Raw genomic sequence first — 17,124 nt, 5'->3', positions numbered from 1 at the left:
CACAATCTGGTGAAACAATCCTTTTAGTCCTCATTCATAACTGGATTAGTCTTCCGTTGATCCCTTACTCTGGAAATTGACACACATCAAATAATCATGATTAAAACATACAATCAACGTTAATATGAACAGCTGGTAAAAAAACAGAGTGATAATATTAATTGCTGTGGGTATACAGGAATTCTGTAAACTTAGTTTTTTTGCAGTTGCATTGATAGTAACAAATAAGATGTGGTGATAAAAGCTTTGAGAGTCTGTAGTCTTGATTTAGGTACATGGAAAGGTGCTTGAATTTTACTGATAAACACCTGTACGAACCCTGAAGTATTTTGATGTACCTTACTAGAAAGAAAGAAATGAAAAATTGAAAAGTGAGAACTGGTCTTTTTTATTTATGTTTCACAGTAGTGATGTCAGTTGGAGCTATGAAATATTAAATCATCCATCTTTGATCACTGATTCTTTCAGCCCTTCATCCCCTCAGATGTGCTTAAACTACAAGTTATGATGACTTCTTTTTTTAAAATACAAAATTAGTGGTTATCATATCAGTGTAGACCATTAGAAGCAAGTAATTATAGTTAATCTTTAGAAATGCAGTGTCTTTATTTCTGCTGATGTGGTTTTTAACATATAAACAAACCAGTGGGTGTTAATGTTTTTGTTTTTATGGATAATTATCTCTTCTAGTGTAATTAGTTTATTGAACCAGCTGTTCATATTAACGTTGGCTGTATGTTTTGACTGTAACATAATTATTTATTTGCTAAGTTCTGGAGTAAAAGATCAACATTGGATTTATCTAGTACAAGAAAGGATTGTTCTGTAAGAAGCAAGAAATTATGTATCTGTATCTAGTATTTAGCTCTTGCTTTGAAGAATGTTCAAGTTGTTACCGCCCTTCAACATGCTTAGGATTGTACCATGTATGTAGAAAATAGCTCTCATACTGTGCAAAACTAGCTTTAAAAATGGATTGTTTTAATACAAGTGTATGCATTCTTACCAGTCTTTTCGAGCAGACAGACTTATTCATGTTCAGTGACAGTTTACTTTGGTCTCCTGGTTCATTTACATGCACAAGCCAGTAGGAGACTGTCAGGCTTGCAGTATATTTGAATAATTTTACTAAACGTGATGAGTGCTGACATTAAGCTGACTCACCAGGACACGTTTCAGCCTGTTATGTGTTGCTGCTTGTACCGTGTCTTGTTATGGCACCGCACACATAAAACACTGCTGTGTTGGACGGTGTTAGCCGGCTTACTCATTCCTAATGTTACCCTGTCAGGCATGAAAAGCTTATTTTTCTTCCCAAACATGAGAAAACGTCAAAGAATTTTGTATATAAAGTAGCTAAACTATTTTCTTATACTAATAATGTGTCAGTGACAACAGTGTAAGCATTTTGGATCTCTTCTGTAATTAAGTAACATTTTGACCATTTTACCATCATGCCCCATTAAGATTTGAGAGTCGAGCTCAATTTTCTATTATGTCCCTCTGCGAATGGCTCCTCTACTCACAAGTGGAGCTATTAGACATAATTAGGCCCATAATGCATCTGAAGCCCTCTGTGATAAAGTCACCCATAATGTCCACTGGACACAGCTGCTGCTCGGCCGTGGCTGCCGGGGTTAATGACTGCCTGTGTCAGGATGTGCGACTTTAGAGTCCCACTTGTGACTTACAGTCCATTTGTCTGCCCTGTTATCTTTGTGCTGCCTGCTCTGTTTCTGCTCTCTTCTCTGAAGCATGAAATCCACTTGTGAAATGTCAACATTTGTTTACAGCTGATAGAAATTCGAGGGGCGTCACAATTTCAATTCTAAACCGGAAAACAATCAAAATGAGCTTTCAGTTTCTATTATTAAAATCCAATTGTCCTTGGTGTGGTACAGAAATATATTGCAGTTATATCACACTTAATACCCTCTAAAGTTGTCAGGATAAAACTTTTTTTAAAATTGAAAATCAGTTCAATAGTGAACCTTAAAATCGTGACACCACAACAAATTAATATTTAATATTGCATTTCACATGTGAATTGTATTAAAGGTTGTTTTGGTTTTATTGTCAATATAGCAAACCTATTTTTGCAGCAATATAGAATTTTTTTTTTTTAACATGAAGACAAACCAGAGGATGTTGATGCTTTTTTTTTCTGTTTGAATGATTATTATCTAGAGAGGCATCACACTGACTTTTCACTACTGATAATGATACCTGGGCTTTGGGTATTTACATTGTTTTAATTAATAAGCTGTTTGCTTTAATGTGTGAAATAGAATCGGATCATTATTTTATGGGTAAAGAAATCAGGATCAGGCTAAGATTAAGTATTGCTTTCCTATCTTTTCTCTAAAATAAAATGTAATGGTTGCTAAGGCATAAATAAAAATAAAAATGTATTAAAATGAAATAATTGTGCACCAGCAACATGGTAAAGAAAAATTGGCAATAACAAAATAAAACAAAATAGTAAATTAAGTAAATAAAATGTATATTATTTAAAGTAAATGTAGAATTTAATTGAATAGATCATTTATATCAGCCTCCAATATCAGTATCGCTGAGAGAGCTATTGAGAGAGAAATATTGGCAAGTCAGTAACACATGTAGGTCCAAAAACCGAGGAAAATTAATGAAACAGCGTAAAATCCATCCGGCTGCTTTAACACATGCCGTCTCTGAAATGTATCCAGTGGACATCGACACCTTTGGGGAAATGTGACGCTGCCGCTAGACGACGACGCAACCAGCATACAGCTCCTGTAACAGCACTGAAACTGGAGAATCTGCACAAAATGTGCACAAATCTTATTTCTTTATTTATTAGACTTGTTTTTATGTCCTTTATGTTGTAATATCAGAATCAGAAAATCAAGCTAGAACTGCAGAATTAAAATACTAATAGTTAAAAGTCATTTATTTCTCTGCCTGGATTCCTGTCAAGTGATCGAAGTGCTCATTTTAAACTTGGCACATTTTCTATTAGACAACATGGTCTAGTGCTCGTTCCCCCAGGTTACCCTTTCAATAGGAATGCATAAATGGCACAGCATGAACCACTGACTAAATTATACATCCATTAGCTTATCAGTGCGGGGATAACAGCCTTTAAGAGACAGTGAAATACAGCTCTGTGTATCGTGTTTGTGTTTCGGGGTGGAGTTTGTGAATGAGGCGTTTGTTGGTGTTAGATTAAAGGCTGTTCGCTGCGACGTGACACGGTAAAAGTAGATCTTGTCACTGTTTCTTTTTTCACGAGACATACTTTATAGTTTTTAATGTGTCAACTAACACCTTTTTTATTGCCCCTGCCTCATTGTGATTGATTGTATAGTATATAGTATAATAAAATGCTGTATATGTGTTTGGTTTTCAGCAATCTAAAGCATCATGAGTTAGCAGTCACGTTTTGCTGCCTGTCCCTCAGACTTTAAAAGCAAGGGCTTCTTTGTACAGACGCCATTTTATAACAACGTTTAACAATCATGCTGAGAGAAATCTGTTGAAGGAGAGTTCTCCTCTGACTGTAGTCTCAATAAGCCAGACTCCACTGCAGACACAAGATGTTCTTTGTAATGAAAATGCTCATTGTTATGCTGTTTATATGCTGTTTGCATCATCGCCGTAGTTCTTAAGCACAGTGGTATTAACAGTAGTTTACTAACAGACGGAGATGTAATGAAGCAGATGAGCTTGATCCTGACCTCTGACCCTTTCTAATGTGGCAGTGGGACAAGTACCAATGCATATCTATACATGTCACATCATTGCAGCTAATATAATGACATGAAATATCTGCGTGAAGGTCAAAATGAACAGTGTTTCTGCAAATAGTTTATGATATTTTTGATGTTATGTTGTCAGTAAAAAGCTGCTCAGTTGATGTATTTTCCATCCTGCTCCTAATTTGAAAGATTACAGTATCTTGTAGCATCCTGACTATGAGAAGATAAGGTGTCTCCATGTTGGGAATAACCATCTGAAGAGGTGCTGGATGAGTTTGCCGGTCAGTCACAGGGGCTGTGAAGGCAACAATACAAGCTATGAAAGGTGCTTACTTCACCAACAGCCCTTAAGCTGCTTAATATATCTGTGAGCCTCTACTGAAAACTTCTTTATCCTCCGGCAGAAATAAATAATAATATTGTACTTTATTTGTCCTCTTTTGGGGAAATTCATTTTTGCCCCTGCCAAGTAGGCCATGTTTCTGCGTTGTTGGTCTGTTTGTCAGCAGGATTACAGTAAAAACCCCTGGCACTGGCACTAAAACTTTGTGGACGGGTGTTGGATTGGCTGTGAAAGAAATGATTAAACTTTGGAGCGGATCCGAATCACGGGATGGAGACACAAAATTAGGGCTGCTGCTAACGGCTATTTTTCTAATGATTCATCTGTCGACTATTTTATTGCTCCGTCAATTAATCTAAACAATTTATTTTCCTCAAAAAACCTAATTGACCATGTTTTAAAAGTTAATTTTATTTTGACAAATTGTATGCCATTGTATATCCAGATGAGCGGCTCAACAAACACATGAGAATAGCTGGTCCACCTGAACGATCCTGATCCTTAGTTGATAGCTAAAGTAGCTAATGATAAAAATGAAAAACAAAACTGAAAAAATATGATGTTCCAGTTAAAAATATTGATGTTGACACATTTTCAATATTGACATAAACGATTATGCCGACTAATTGCAAATGGCATTTGTGCTGCGTTCATGTGGTGTCAGAATAAACGGAAAAAATAGTTCCAGATCATATTTAACAGCACTCCTGATCTGTTTCCTTTGCAAATACTGAAACCAGCTATAAACACTATATACATAAACAATAAAATAAAACAGATTTTTCTTGTAGCATCCATGTTGTTTCCACATTATGACCTATGAAGTTGAAACTTTAAATACTGCTTTTATTAAATGTAAGCAGTATTTGTTGTACACTGGGGAGGCTGGAGTAATCTTTTATGCTCTGCTGGCTTTGTCTTATTGTCTGCCTTCTTCACTGTCTGGTAGAGAAGATCACTCTGTTAAATGCAAAATGTGGACGTCTACGCAACATAATTGTGAATGTCTTTCATTTCTTGTGAAGTGAAATGTCGACGTGACATTGCAGTGACATTTCCAGCAGAGGTACAAGTCTGTATGTAGTGTGGAAGTAGGTCCAAGATGAATGTAATGCATGTGTGAATAGTGAAAACCACTGCCTAAAAAGGTTATCCTTGTAATTTACTGGAGACTCAGACTTGCATTCTGTCTGCTCCCACGTTTTCTTAACTGACTGACTAACTATCTCATGAATCTAGAAAAAAGCTTAGAGGATTTCATGCCTCTCTAAACTTTGCTGTATGTGAACCACCTTCTGTCACGACAGGTTGAAAGGCTTCTTGTCGAAAGTTGTTAATACAGACTGGAGCAGGGGAACTGAGCTAGTAGATGAGACAGGTGCAGGGAGAGTGGAGACTGCTGCAGACAACTTCTTTTATAGTCCTTGACATTTAAAAAAGAGTCAAAGACGATAAATCATGATGCCATATTTAGCCCCATTTTCAGCTCTGAAGAATCATGTGGCTGGTGCAGTGTGGACCAGATTTCTTCATATTTTACCCACAATGTTCCTTGGTTTAAACTAGTGTTTATTTAATTGTGTCCATAGAAACTCATGACCCTCCATCTTTCCTTGTGTTGCAGGTTTGACTTTTTTGATCCATCACAATGATAAACAAGGAGCTTTGTTTCAACTTTACACCTGAACTTTCCCAGTTGTGATGGAAAGGCACCACTGACTCAAAGAGGGAACATAAATCCTGGATGCCGTGACGTACGGGACGAGGTCAATCCAAGATGGAGAAAAAGAAAATGTGCCCTCGCCTTCTCGACTACTTGGTCGTGGTCGGAGCAAGGTAAGGACCTCATCTGACTTTAAATGGTAGTTCTGGTTTAAAGGAATGTGTTGAGTCAACTTTAAAGCTTTGAAAACAAGCGATTAGTGAGGCTATTTGAGAAAATATCTGTTGTTAAGTTTTTATTGTTCAGCAACAATTTGTTTAATATTTAACCTTTTAATATCGTGTGTTAAAGCAGCTGATCTCACATGGGGCTGGGCAACATGGAGTAAATCAAGTAGCAGGATATGTTTTATCAAATAACTTGAAGGATTCTAATAAATAACAATCAATAATGTGGATATACAGTCATGGAAACAATTATTAGACCATTGTTTTCTTCAATTTCTTGTTCATTTTAATGCCTTGTACAACTAGAGGTACATTTGTTTGGACAAATATAATGATAACAACAAAAATAGCTGATAAGAATTAATTATTAATTTAAGAGCTGATATTTAGACATTTTCCAGGTTTTTCTTGATAATGATTTTGGTTATTATCAAGCTTAAATTTAACTCTTATGAGTCATTTTTGTTGTTATCATTATATTTGTCCAAACAAATGTAACTTTAGTTGTGCCAGGTATTACAGTGAAATAGAAAATGAAGAAAACAATGGGTCTAATAATTCTTTCAATGACTGTATGTGTGATCTAATAACTTTAAAGATTTTAATAAATAATCACCAATGATGTGGATATAAGTGCATACAGGAAAATAATAGAACAGTCTAGTAAGTTGAGAAATTACATTAAATTACTTTAATGCAGCCTTTCCAACCAGTAAAAGACAATTCTTGCTATACATGAGTGGTGTTGTTGCAGAGGGTCCTGCAAAAAATCAACAACAACCCAAAAAATGGATTATAAGATTGTTGCTATGATTAACTTCCCAGGGTCGTACAATGTGTAAACCTCCTTGTGCTGTTTTGGCACATGATAAGCAGACAAACTGGACTTCCTGGTAGTTAAATCCTCACCTCTACCCTGCAGAAACTCATTAACACTTTGTGGTATTGTGTTTTTGTTGGAGTGACTGCATGCTAATGACTCGCTGTGACTGGAAGATTTCTTTCCCCTAGTCCTGACATTTGTTTGTTTCAAGTTAACCTTATTAACGCTTGGATGCAGCAGTTACTCCCCTATGTTGTGGCTTGCATAATGAAGAACAGTAGCACATTATTTCTCAGTAGCCACGGGGGAAAAGGATGATTCACATGAACACAAATTGAAATTTAGAGGACTGTCCACCGCTTTTAGAGTCAACCACAGAGTAGCTCTAATAGATTGTTTAGGTATTTAAGCTTTATGCTTAAGGGCGGTTTCAGAGTTGTTGTCGGGTGGGATAAGTGTTTGCTTCTCCTGACCAGATTTTTTCAAACCAGTTCTTGGATTTTAACAGCTAAATATAGTTACAAATTTGCTTCTGTAACCACTGTTCTACTTTCAGGGCTTTGTAAGCCATTATGTTGTGCTATCAAGTGATCAGTGGCTAAATTCCTCCATTATGAAATGCTTCTCTCCTCGCATAATGACCGTTTCAAATTATATTAACACTGTCTTTTGAAGTATCGGATATGACTTGTAACACATAAAGTTATTAAACTATGGAGAACTAATGATGAGCCCAGAACTACAACAGTTTTACAGACAAAACAAATGTTTGTTTGTCTCCCCTCCAGGCAACCAAGTAGTGACAGTGTGGCCCAGACACCTCAGCTCCTCCGCCGCTACCCGCTGGAGGACCACCACGACTTCCCGCTCCCACCAGACGTTGTGTTTTTCTGCCAGCCAGAGGGATGCCTGAGCATACGCCAGCGTAGGGTCAGCCTCCGCGACGACTCCTCATTTGTTTTCACGCTGACCGACAAAGACTCAGGAATCACCCGCTACGGAATCTGCGTCAACTTCTACCGTTCTTTCCAGCGAGGACACCACCGTCCCCGCGGGGACAAGAGTGGCCACTCAGAGACAGCAGCACAGGCGGCCGAGACCGCCAGCGATGGATCCGATGGCAGCGGCGGAGGTCCACCCTCTGCGTTATCTCCACCTAACAATGCTGAGTCAGCACCTCCGCCCGCCTCCGGAGAAGAGAGCGAAAAACCAGGCGCCGAGCTGAACGCCGGCAAGTCCCCACAGCACAGACGGAGCGCTGCTAAGATGGCAGCCAGGAACCGCAACAGCACGCTGACCTCGCTGTGCATACTCAGCCACTACCCGTTCTTCTCCACCTTCAGGGAATGCTTATATATTCTCAAGAGGCTGGTGGACTGCTGCAGTCAGAGGCTAACTCAGCGAGCTGGGCTCCCTCGTGCCACCCAGAGGTGAGGCTTAATATTGTTAAAGTAAAAGTAGCTTTTTCTTATCACTTACTAAGGATGTATTGTCATTCTTTTTTTCTTTCTTTGTACTATTTCAACTTGTCAACTTGTGTTTTTGACCAAACTTTTTAGATGCCCTTGCTTTAGTGTTGTTCACACCAATATCTATAAAAATAGCTATCAATATATAGTTTTAAAAGTCATTCTACCTCAATGGCACATGGCAAACAATATCATTGGGATCACTTTCAGAGCGATTTGTTGAATTGACTGACGGCCAATCAAAATCCAACTGAATTTATAGGGTCACGTTCAAACTCTATAGGCTTATAATAAGAAATAAAGTAGTTATTGAGGTCAACAGCTTGTCTTTCTCTCACTCCTCTCGCATCCATGGTGCTGAAAGAGGAGCAGCAGCAGCTACGTTTCTGAATACCTCTTATTTAAGCTGTAAGTAATTGTATTTAGTAAACACGATGACGCAAAAGAAAAGGCATAAATGAGTGTAAAATGTGTTCTTGCTGCCACAAAATGTTCTCGTTCATCAGTGTGGATGCTCACATCGTCATCATTACAGTTCCTGGTGTGGTCGGCCCTTCAGGGCTATTTTGATTTCAAGTTGGCTCTACCAAAACCTGGTTGATTGCTGTGAAAAGAGGGACCACATTGATGCTTGCCAGATCATGAACATTATTGCTTTTGACACTCGACGACCTTTTGTATTGTGCCACCCTTCGGTAAAATGTCAACTTTGATCATAAGATCTCATTATCAGTCAGATTGCCATGAGTACGCTCATATTACCAAGGGCATTAAATCTTTGATTTTAGTGAAGACGGCATGGCATTTACTTTCACACCGTCAATTTTTTGTCCTTGACTTGGTCAGTATGTTTTCTAATGTGGACTGTAATTAACTTTACAGCCTGTAGGGGTCTTAAGGCGAAACCTCTTGTTCAAAGAAAGTGGCTCTTAAGAATCTGTACATGTACGTTGATACATTTCTTTAAAAAGAATGAGTAGCACTGTCTAAAAAAAATACAAGATTATAAAGATAATAAACTGTCCTCATCATACTGACAGGGCTTTGCATGCAAACAACCAACCACACAGACTGAGGATTTTTACATTGTCTTAAAATCCTTTTTTCCTTCAGTTTAAAATTTCCAAGGCTAGAAAAAGATTACAAAAAATAGAAGATTTGTTGTTTTTAAAATGTCCCTGCTGATGTTTTCTGCAGTGCCTACTGCTTTAGTTCTCCCCCCATCTGCTTCTCTCGTTGTCCACCTGTTATGTGTATGTTTGTGTTGCAGAATTAATACAAGAGCCTTTGTCTGTGGCTCCATGCAGTTTTGCAGGCCATCTGCAGCTTGTGTCATGTTTTCACAGTACGCTTTATGCTATCACACTCCACCTCGATGATAAATAATGGCAACCAAAATATCCACCATGCATTTAAAAGGTTTTGTAACACAGTAAATATTATTTCATCCAGTGTGTTAGGTTCAGCTGAGGTACGAGGGCGTTTTTTAAGGATGATAAATATTAGATAACTGTGGATGTGTGGATAGTTTCTTTAAGTTAGTTTAGTTGCATTTCTGTTGATACTTGAGCTGCTTTTATTTTGTGCTCCTGTTGTATAATAAGAGCGAATTTAAAACCCCTAGACCAGAGAATGCATGGTAAGGCATAGGGGTGTGACAACACACTCAGCTCACGAGACGAGACACGATATTGGGTTCACAAGAACGAGACGAGATTTTAAGAAAACTACAATGACAAAATATATGACTGGACCAAGAGACTTTTATTTAACCCAGTTGCACATGCATTTTGAAATGTTTTATTATAACTCTTTACATGCATGATGTAGGCAGGAGCTTTTAATAAACTTCTTCTTCCACAACTTGAAACTAAAACTAAAATTCATAAAAGTTAAAATAAGATAAATAAAAAAAATAAAATCCCCCAGAGGGGTTAATGAGACTCCAGAGGTGAAGTATGGTAGTCGATTAGCGACAGTTTCGACCGTGGTCCGTGATCACATACACGACAGATTAAACACGGGAGACGCAACTGTGGCCGTCATCGCTAACTGAACAACATCAGCAGCTGATCAAAACAAAGCAGCATGGCTAATTATCATAAACATAGCGATCTTGAATTAACTGGCATCGCTAACTGTGAACAGAATGTCCGGTGCTTGCTGTAAACAAACAGAGATCGCTAAGTGAACACCTCCTGCAGCAGCAGCACATACACACTCTACTGCTACAGAGCTAACTGTTAGCCGGCTCTGTGCCTGCAGCTGGGAGAGACTGCTGCAGGAGGACTGTGCCGCTTCGATTAATTCTTACTCTTCTTAATGAGATGTCGGCCCCTGCGACGTCATTCTGGCTGCTTGCTGCTTGCCCTCCTTCTCCTCCTATTCTTCTTCTTTTCATTTTACTGGCCCCACAGGTAACAAATAGAAGTTTGGATAACTCACAAATCTCGTGAGACTGATTTTTAAAGCAACAAGAAATATCGTCGAGTTTAATCTCGCGAGATCTCGTGGCATGAGATTTTGTCACACCCCTAGTAAGGCATGGTTAAGATGAAACGACATTTAACAGCAGTGTAAGTCACACGTTTCATCACAACATGATATGATATGATATGATATGATATTTTTTTTTTTTTACAATGATACAGTATTTGCTGATATCACAAACTCTGCCCGGAAACGATTTCCATTTGACTCAATTTTAGGGGATTACGATTCATGAGGTCATATATTTACTGTAATTAGTTACATTTATAGTATATCAACTAAAATATTATTTGACAATTGTATTACTAAGGAATTTCAAAATAAAGGCATCAACCTAGATTGGTATACCATTACACCACTACTTAGCACTTCATTAAGCTTGTTAGACTTGAAGCAATGTGTTGATCATATTAATAATAGACTTTCCTTAATTAACCACCAGGGTTGATTGACTCATATTTTATTCAAGCTGCAGAAAACACCCACAGCTGCACACTGTGTTTAATTGTCACATTATGTTGTGATGTGGCAGTATTTGGTTATTCTGCTGCCATGGGTGACACAATCTATTGCAGTTTTGACGTGGCAAAGTGATAATTAGGCTGTCACGTCACACTGGCTTGGGCCCAGTATGATTGTGGAGAAAACATATGCACCTTGGGGGACCAACAATCATACAGACTTCTATTTATAGCTGAAGAAGCAGCACAGCATTTCTCCTCATCACTACCAGGGAGTGCAGGAATGTGTAATGCACAGTTAATCTCATACCTTGACATGTTTTTCTGGTAAAAGGCTGCAGTGGATCCACATATCATCAGTATAGATCAGCGGTTTCTCCGACAGCCTCGAAAAAACTGCTCAAGCCAAAAGGCTGAACAGACCTGAGTATCTTTTTCTCCCCCTCGACATGGATGGTTGAAAAGTGGCGTGGCAATGACAGAGAAGGAGGAGAGCCATTGCATAATGGCCGTGAGCGCTTTGTGCTATGGCGGCTCTGACAGATTGAGGTCTCTGGCTGCCTTCGGGTAGCAGCTGCAGTTGGTGGGAGGGCTCCAAAGGACTAATGATTTATCTGCCTCCTTGCCACACACACACACACACACACACACAAACACATACTGAGTATACACTCTACAGAGGGTTTAATGACACCATGTGTGTGCGCAGAGTGGAGGGTTTGCACATCAATATTTCGGCAATTGCTTAAGAGCCTCTCCTGTGTTTTCGATCTCATTTGCTCATTATATTAGTGATTTACTGGGTGTTTGTGGAGGCCTCGGGGTAGCTGTTTACTGCAGTAAAATGAGCAAATGATTTAGTTTAATCCATTTTTAATCATAAAATTAGTGTTGACTGACATTAATAGATGCTATTTGTTAAGCTGAACATATTTTGCATGTTGGTAAAACATGTATGATTAACGTAATGCCAATAGGACTCACTGTATAGATATAATGCTGTGTAATCATGCTGTTGCACAATGTGCAGTTTTCTTCCCACAGTTTCTGATAATTGTTCAGACTGACAGACAGTTAAGTTCCTGGCACAATTAGTGCCAGGAAGGTGTTCCGTATTTTTTTGAATACTTCATTCTGTTTGTATTTACCACCAAAAGTTGATGTCATTTCTTTCAGCACAACCTCACCTATATTGACTTGATACTTATTTTTTCACTTTTACTTACTGGTTCAAGGAATTTGAAACCAAACACACACAAAAAAACATAAAATCTGATTTTGGAAACGCAATCATGTTCAGTGGTTGAAAATATAACGTTTATAGGTAAAATTAGGATGACATGTAGTTATGTATTTTTAAACTAAATATATTTTATCTTATCTCCGGATTTAAGCCAGTACTTTAGAGGGAATTTGACGGCAGGACTCAACTTTGCTCTGTTTTTTGTTGTTGTGACGTCATGAAGCAGTCATGTGGTTTGATCTTGCTTTTAATTGACGACTCCAGAGGGTTAGGAGTGTTGCATTGATATTTATATCACAATTCATACCATTCCTGTTACATTTTGGTTTGTTTTTTTAAGACCAAATGATGTTATTCATACATGTTTCAAGCTTATCTTTATTTATTTCTAATTATCAAACAAAAAACTCTGATTACAGCTTCTCAGATTTAATCATCTATTGTTTCTCTCTGTTTTATAACCATTATTAATAAATGTATTATTTTGTTTTGGACTGCTGATCGGACAAAACAAGACATTTAAAGGCGTTACATTGTCACATGATGTCCTCAGATTGCCTAAAGATGTCATTGTATTGGACTGTTAGTCACAATTTAGTTTTTGGATTAACTCTGAACATTCACTCTGCTTATGTCCTTCGTAGGGACACCATGTGGCGGGTGTTCACCGGGGCGCTGTCTGTGGAGGAGAAAGGCAGCCAGCTGCTGGCGGACCTGCGGGAGATTGAATCCTGGGTGTACCGGTTGCTTCGTTCACCAGTACCCGTGGCCGGTCAGAGGCGTGTGGATGTGGAAGTCCTGCCCCATGAACTCAAACGTGCTCTCACCTTTGCCCTGCCTGACAACTCCCGCTTCTCCATGGTCGACTTCCCCCTGCACCTGCCCTTAGAGCTGCTGGGCGTGGACGCCTGTCTTCAGGTTCTCAGCTGCGTCTTGTTAGAGCACAAGGTAAGGACAGACAAAACAGTTATTTTAGGATGCAAAATGTCTCTTATTCATCTCTTGAATCTGTCTCTTTGTTTTTTGTTTTTATTTCTTGTATGCTTCCATGGTAAAAGAATTAGAAAATTGATTAAATCCTTGAAGAATTGAAGTTAATGGGGGTTGCATTTAACAACAGCAAAACTATGTCAAACCACCCATTTAAAAACTCTCATTTAACTCATGTAGTATGCTCAGTACTCACCAAACACATGACTTTTTGCTGAAACCTTACTATTTAAAACACTTCTGCATAAACAGTCATGTGCTTGCGCAAGCGTGACATGATTGACTAATGTTTTTCTCATATAGTTTTGCTGTTGAAGGTGTTTTTTTAAAATTAAGTTTCTACATTCATGACTCGTAGATGTCTTGCCTTATTAATAAATTACTGTTATTTTGCTGTTTCAATTTTATTCGATTCATCAAAATATGATGAATATTGAAATATTCCTGTAAAGACCAGGAGGGGATGTGTGGTGGTCCTCAGCTGCAAACCAAATCACCAGTGGAATATTATGGAAGACGGAACTGATTGTTTCAAGGAGAAAGGGCAAGCAAGGCTATATTTAGTGTGTTGTGATTGGTCGGTGGTTTCTTCTGGAGTGCAGCTGCATGTCCCCGGCTGGATGAAAAAGATTTCAAAGACCTCCTGAGAAATGCCCTGAGTGACCTTCATCAGACATTTTCTGCTAGATGTAGGCTCAGTGAAGCCATTTCACTGCAGAGTGGACGAAGCATGAAACCGATGACACTGTATAACTGGAATGAAGTACCCTTCATCTCCGTCTCTCTTTAACGCTAGAAGCATTAGTAGGGGTGTGATAGAAGTCCTGGTTCGGCTGCTGCTGGTGTAGTGTTCTGTTGTTGCTGTTGGTTTACTGTGACATTGATATACAGGCTCATTTGCAACTACCCCAAATAAACCCTAAGCTCCACAGCTTCAGAAAAACTACTGCTGAAAAACTCCTGGACAATTCCTCTGCTTTTCTTTCTCAGTTTTACTCAAATATAGATTTTATCTGGGCGATCTATTTAAGTAGATGTTCCCCCACCTAAAAAGTGTGTGTGGAAACTGGAGCTTTAAATGCAGATTGATCGAAAAGTCCCCCTGAATGAGGCCGACCACTGCAAATAAATTCTCTACCTGTATGAAACACTGCCATCCTGTATTCATCCATTTTAGGCTTTTTTGAAAAAGAATTCAATGCATCATTAAATTCAGTCAGGCTGAACTAAGTGCTGCCTGGAAGCTTTCAGAGTGACTTCCTTTCAAGCACTTTGTGCTGCCAAATGAATTTTTCGTAAAAGCTCAGATTTTTAATATTGCTGTTAGGAGTCCAAGGTAAAATCAGGGTGTGATAAAGCGCCAGAGAAGGAAAGTGATTATGTGTCCAACATTATTAACATAACATGGCCGTGATCATCCACCAAGGTTTTCTTTTTTTTTTTTTTTTTCCTCAGGTCATTCTTCAGTCCAGAGATTACAATGCTTTGTCTATGAGCGTTATGGCCTTTGTGGCCATGATCTACCCTCTGGAGTACATGTTCCCTGTCATCCCCTTACTGCCAACATGCATGGCCTCTGCTGAACAGGTACAACCTTCTCCCATTTGTTAGAAACAGTAGACCACACAAACCAGAAATTGACAATCACTGCACTATAAACACTGTACAATATTTCTATAATTGAATTGCAATATTCTAGGGTCCTTAATTGTTAATACTTTTTAGATTTCTATTTGTTTGCTAATACCTCTTGCAGTTGATTATTTATTGTTTTTTTTGCTATCCACTTTGCTGCTGTAATTCTTGAAATTTCCCCATTGTGGGACTAATAAAAGAAATCTTAATCTCTTAATTGTAAACATATTTCAAGTAGATGATTTCATGTGTTTTTAATTGTGGTAACATGAAGCTGTGACAGTCTCTGATGTTTTCTCTCCTCCCCACAGCTCCTCCTGGCCCCCACTCCCTACATTATAGGTGTACCAGCCAGCTTCTTTCTCTACAAAGCTGATTTCAAAATGCCAGACGATGTTTGGCTTGTGGACCTTGACAGTAGCAAGGTCTGTACATCAACGTGGTGCTCTGCTCCTCCCTCTGATCCTGTTATGTCTGTTTTCGTGATTAAGCGTTTTTACTGCGTGATGGATGTTGGTTGTTGCCTTTAGTAGAGAACTCAGTACATCATTTGAGTAACTCAGCCACGATTATACTCACAAATTCAGAGACATTAGAGGACTTAAACATTACTAGTAAATTGAAATGCATATACACGGAGATTGAAAGATAGATAGATATATAGAGACTTTTATTGTCGTTTTCATATATACACACACACAAACACACACATACACGTATGTATACGTTGGGCAAAAGTACAACTATATATTCTATTACCCCAAATTCTGCCAAATATTTGAGTCTGGTTCTTATACGAGAAACCTCAGCTTTTGTAAATGCAAATGCATATATCATATGATATATTCTCCACATCAATAAAATACATTTTCTTACAGCCAGCGTACCAAATGACATGGTGTTTCAGAGGGTGTATGTTTTGTTTGTTTGTTTGTTTGGAAATGTATTTCAAACATATCAAAAAAAGAAAAATGATCACACAAACAAGTAATATTTGCAGAAAAAGAAAAACGTAAAGCAAAAGAAATTGTCAACCTTGGTTTACACGTTTGAAAAGGAATTAAAAGATTATTCATTCTCACCACTTCTACATAAGTTACTACTTGATTTTTAACCAGCTTCCTTATTTATGTGAATATATACACTCATTTCTTATCCTACATTTGAATTAATATAATATTTATCTTTTATCTGTCATGTCAAAATATAAATTAATTACTGATTAATTACATTCATTAATAATTTGGTTCCCAGTCCTTCTCAAAGGATTTTGAGAAGAATACACTCTTCCAATAAGTAAACAATATGTCACAGCCTCTTTACACCTTTTATATCTAGTTGAACCTGTTAATGGAGTAGGATGGCCATTGAATTGTCTATTATCCAAGTTTCAATAGTTATTTTCTGTGGGGTTTTTTTCAGGTTATAGCACCCACCAACGCGGAGATTCTGCCACCTCTTCCAGAGCCTGAGGCAAACGAGCTTAAGAAACATCTGAAACAGGTACTGCATGTGATTTGTGTGATTCCTCTTCCATTTTTATCAGTGTAATATTTTCTGATTCTGCCGCTCTGTGGCAGCCAGAGCCCGGCACATGATCGGTGCGTCTGCCGGCAAATATGGAACCATATGAACCCAGGTGTTGCTCTGGAGCCGACTTTGATGACTGTCAGCCGATTGCACATTTATATGAATGTAAAACTTCTCTTTCAGCAGTGTGAAGAGTAGGGGCTTCCTCCTTCATCACAGTTGTATGTATTGTAGATGAGTGTGAGAGCATTTGAAATGGGTTTTGTAGTGCACTAACATAAACCAATGTTTTTTTTCTTTTTTTGTCCTGTTTTCTTTGCATGCTCTAGCTCTTGGAGGTAAAAATCAAACCCTAGGACCCTGCTACCCGAGCAAAACCTTTAGTATTGCTGGTAGTAACTAACTTGCCCCTCTAACCCGATTATCTAACATAATGTCAGAACCTGGTTCTGATTCATGGGAATACCTCACTTACTTGAACTTGCACACTGCGAGGAACACCAGTGACATATC

General features: G+C 38.3%; 1 protein-coding gene across 9 annotated transcripts in view; it reads left to right on the top strand.

The window, feature by feature from the left end:
• Positions 1-17,124, top strand: part of madd (MAP-kinase activating death domain) — a 75,042-nt gene that overhangs the window by 5,142 nt on the left and 52,776 nt on the right. For all 9 annotated transcript variants that reach the window (XM_059347596.1, XM_059347590.1, XM_059347568.1 and 6 more), the window contains exons 2-7: positions 5,705-5,916; positions 7,582-8,223; positions 13,101-13,404; positions 14,902-15,033; positions 15,393-15,506; positions 16,504-16,584. In XM_059347596.1, the coding sequence (XP_059203579.1) occupies positions 5,858-5,916; positions 7,582-8,223; positions 13,101-13,404; positions 14,902-15,033; positions 15,393-15,506; positions 16,504-16,584 (1,332 nt within the window). In that variant the 5' untranslated portion in view covers positions 5,705-5,857. The remainder of the gene's footprint in view (positions 1-5,704; positions 5,917-7,581; positions 8,224-13,100; positions 13,405-14,901; positions 15,034-15,392; positions 15,507-16,503; positions 16,585-17,124) is intronic.

This window comes from Centropristis striata, chromosome 2 (assembly GCF_030273125.1).
Source record: "Centropristis striata isolate RG_2023a ecotype Rhode Island chromosome 2, C.striata_1.0, whole genome shotgun sequence".
NCBI lineage: Eukaryota > Metazoa > Chordata > Actinopteri > Perciformes > Serranidae > Centropristis > Centropristis striata.
This window is presented reverse-complemented; position numbering and strand designations above follow the sequence as displayed.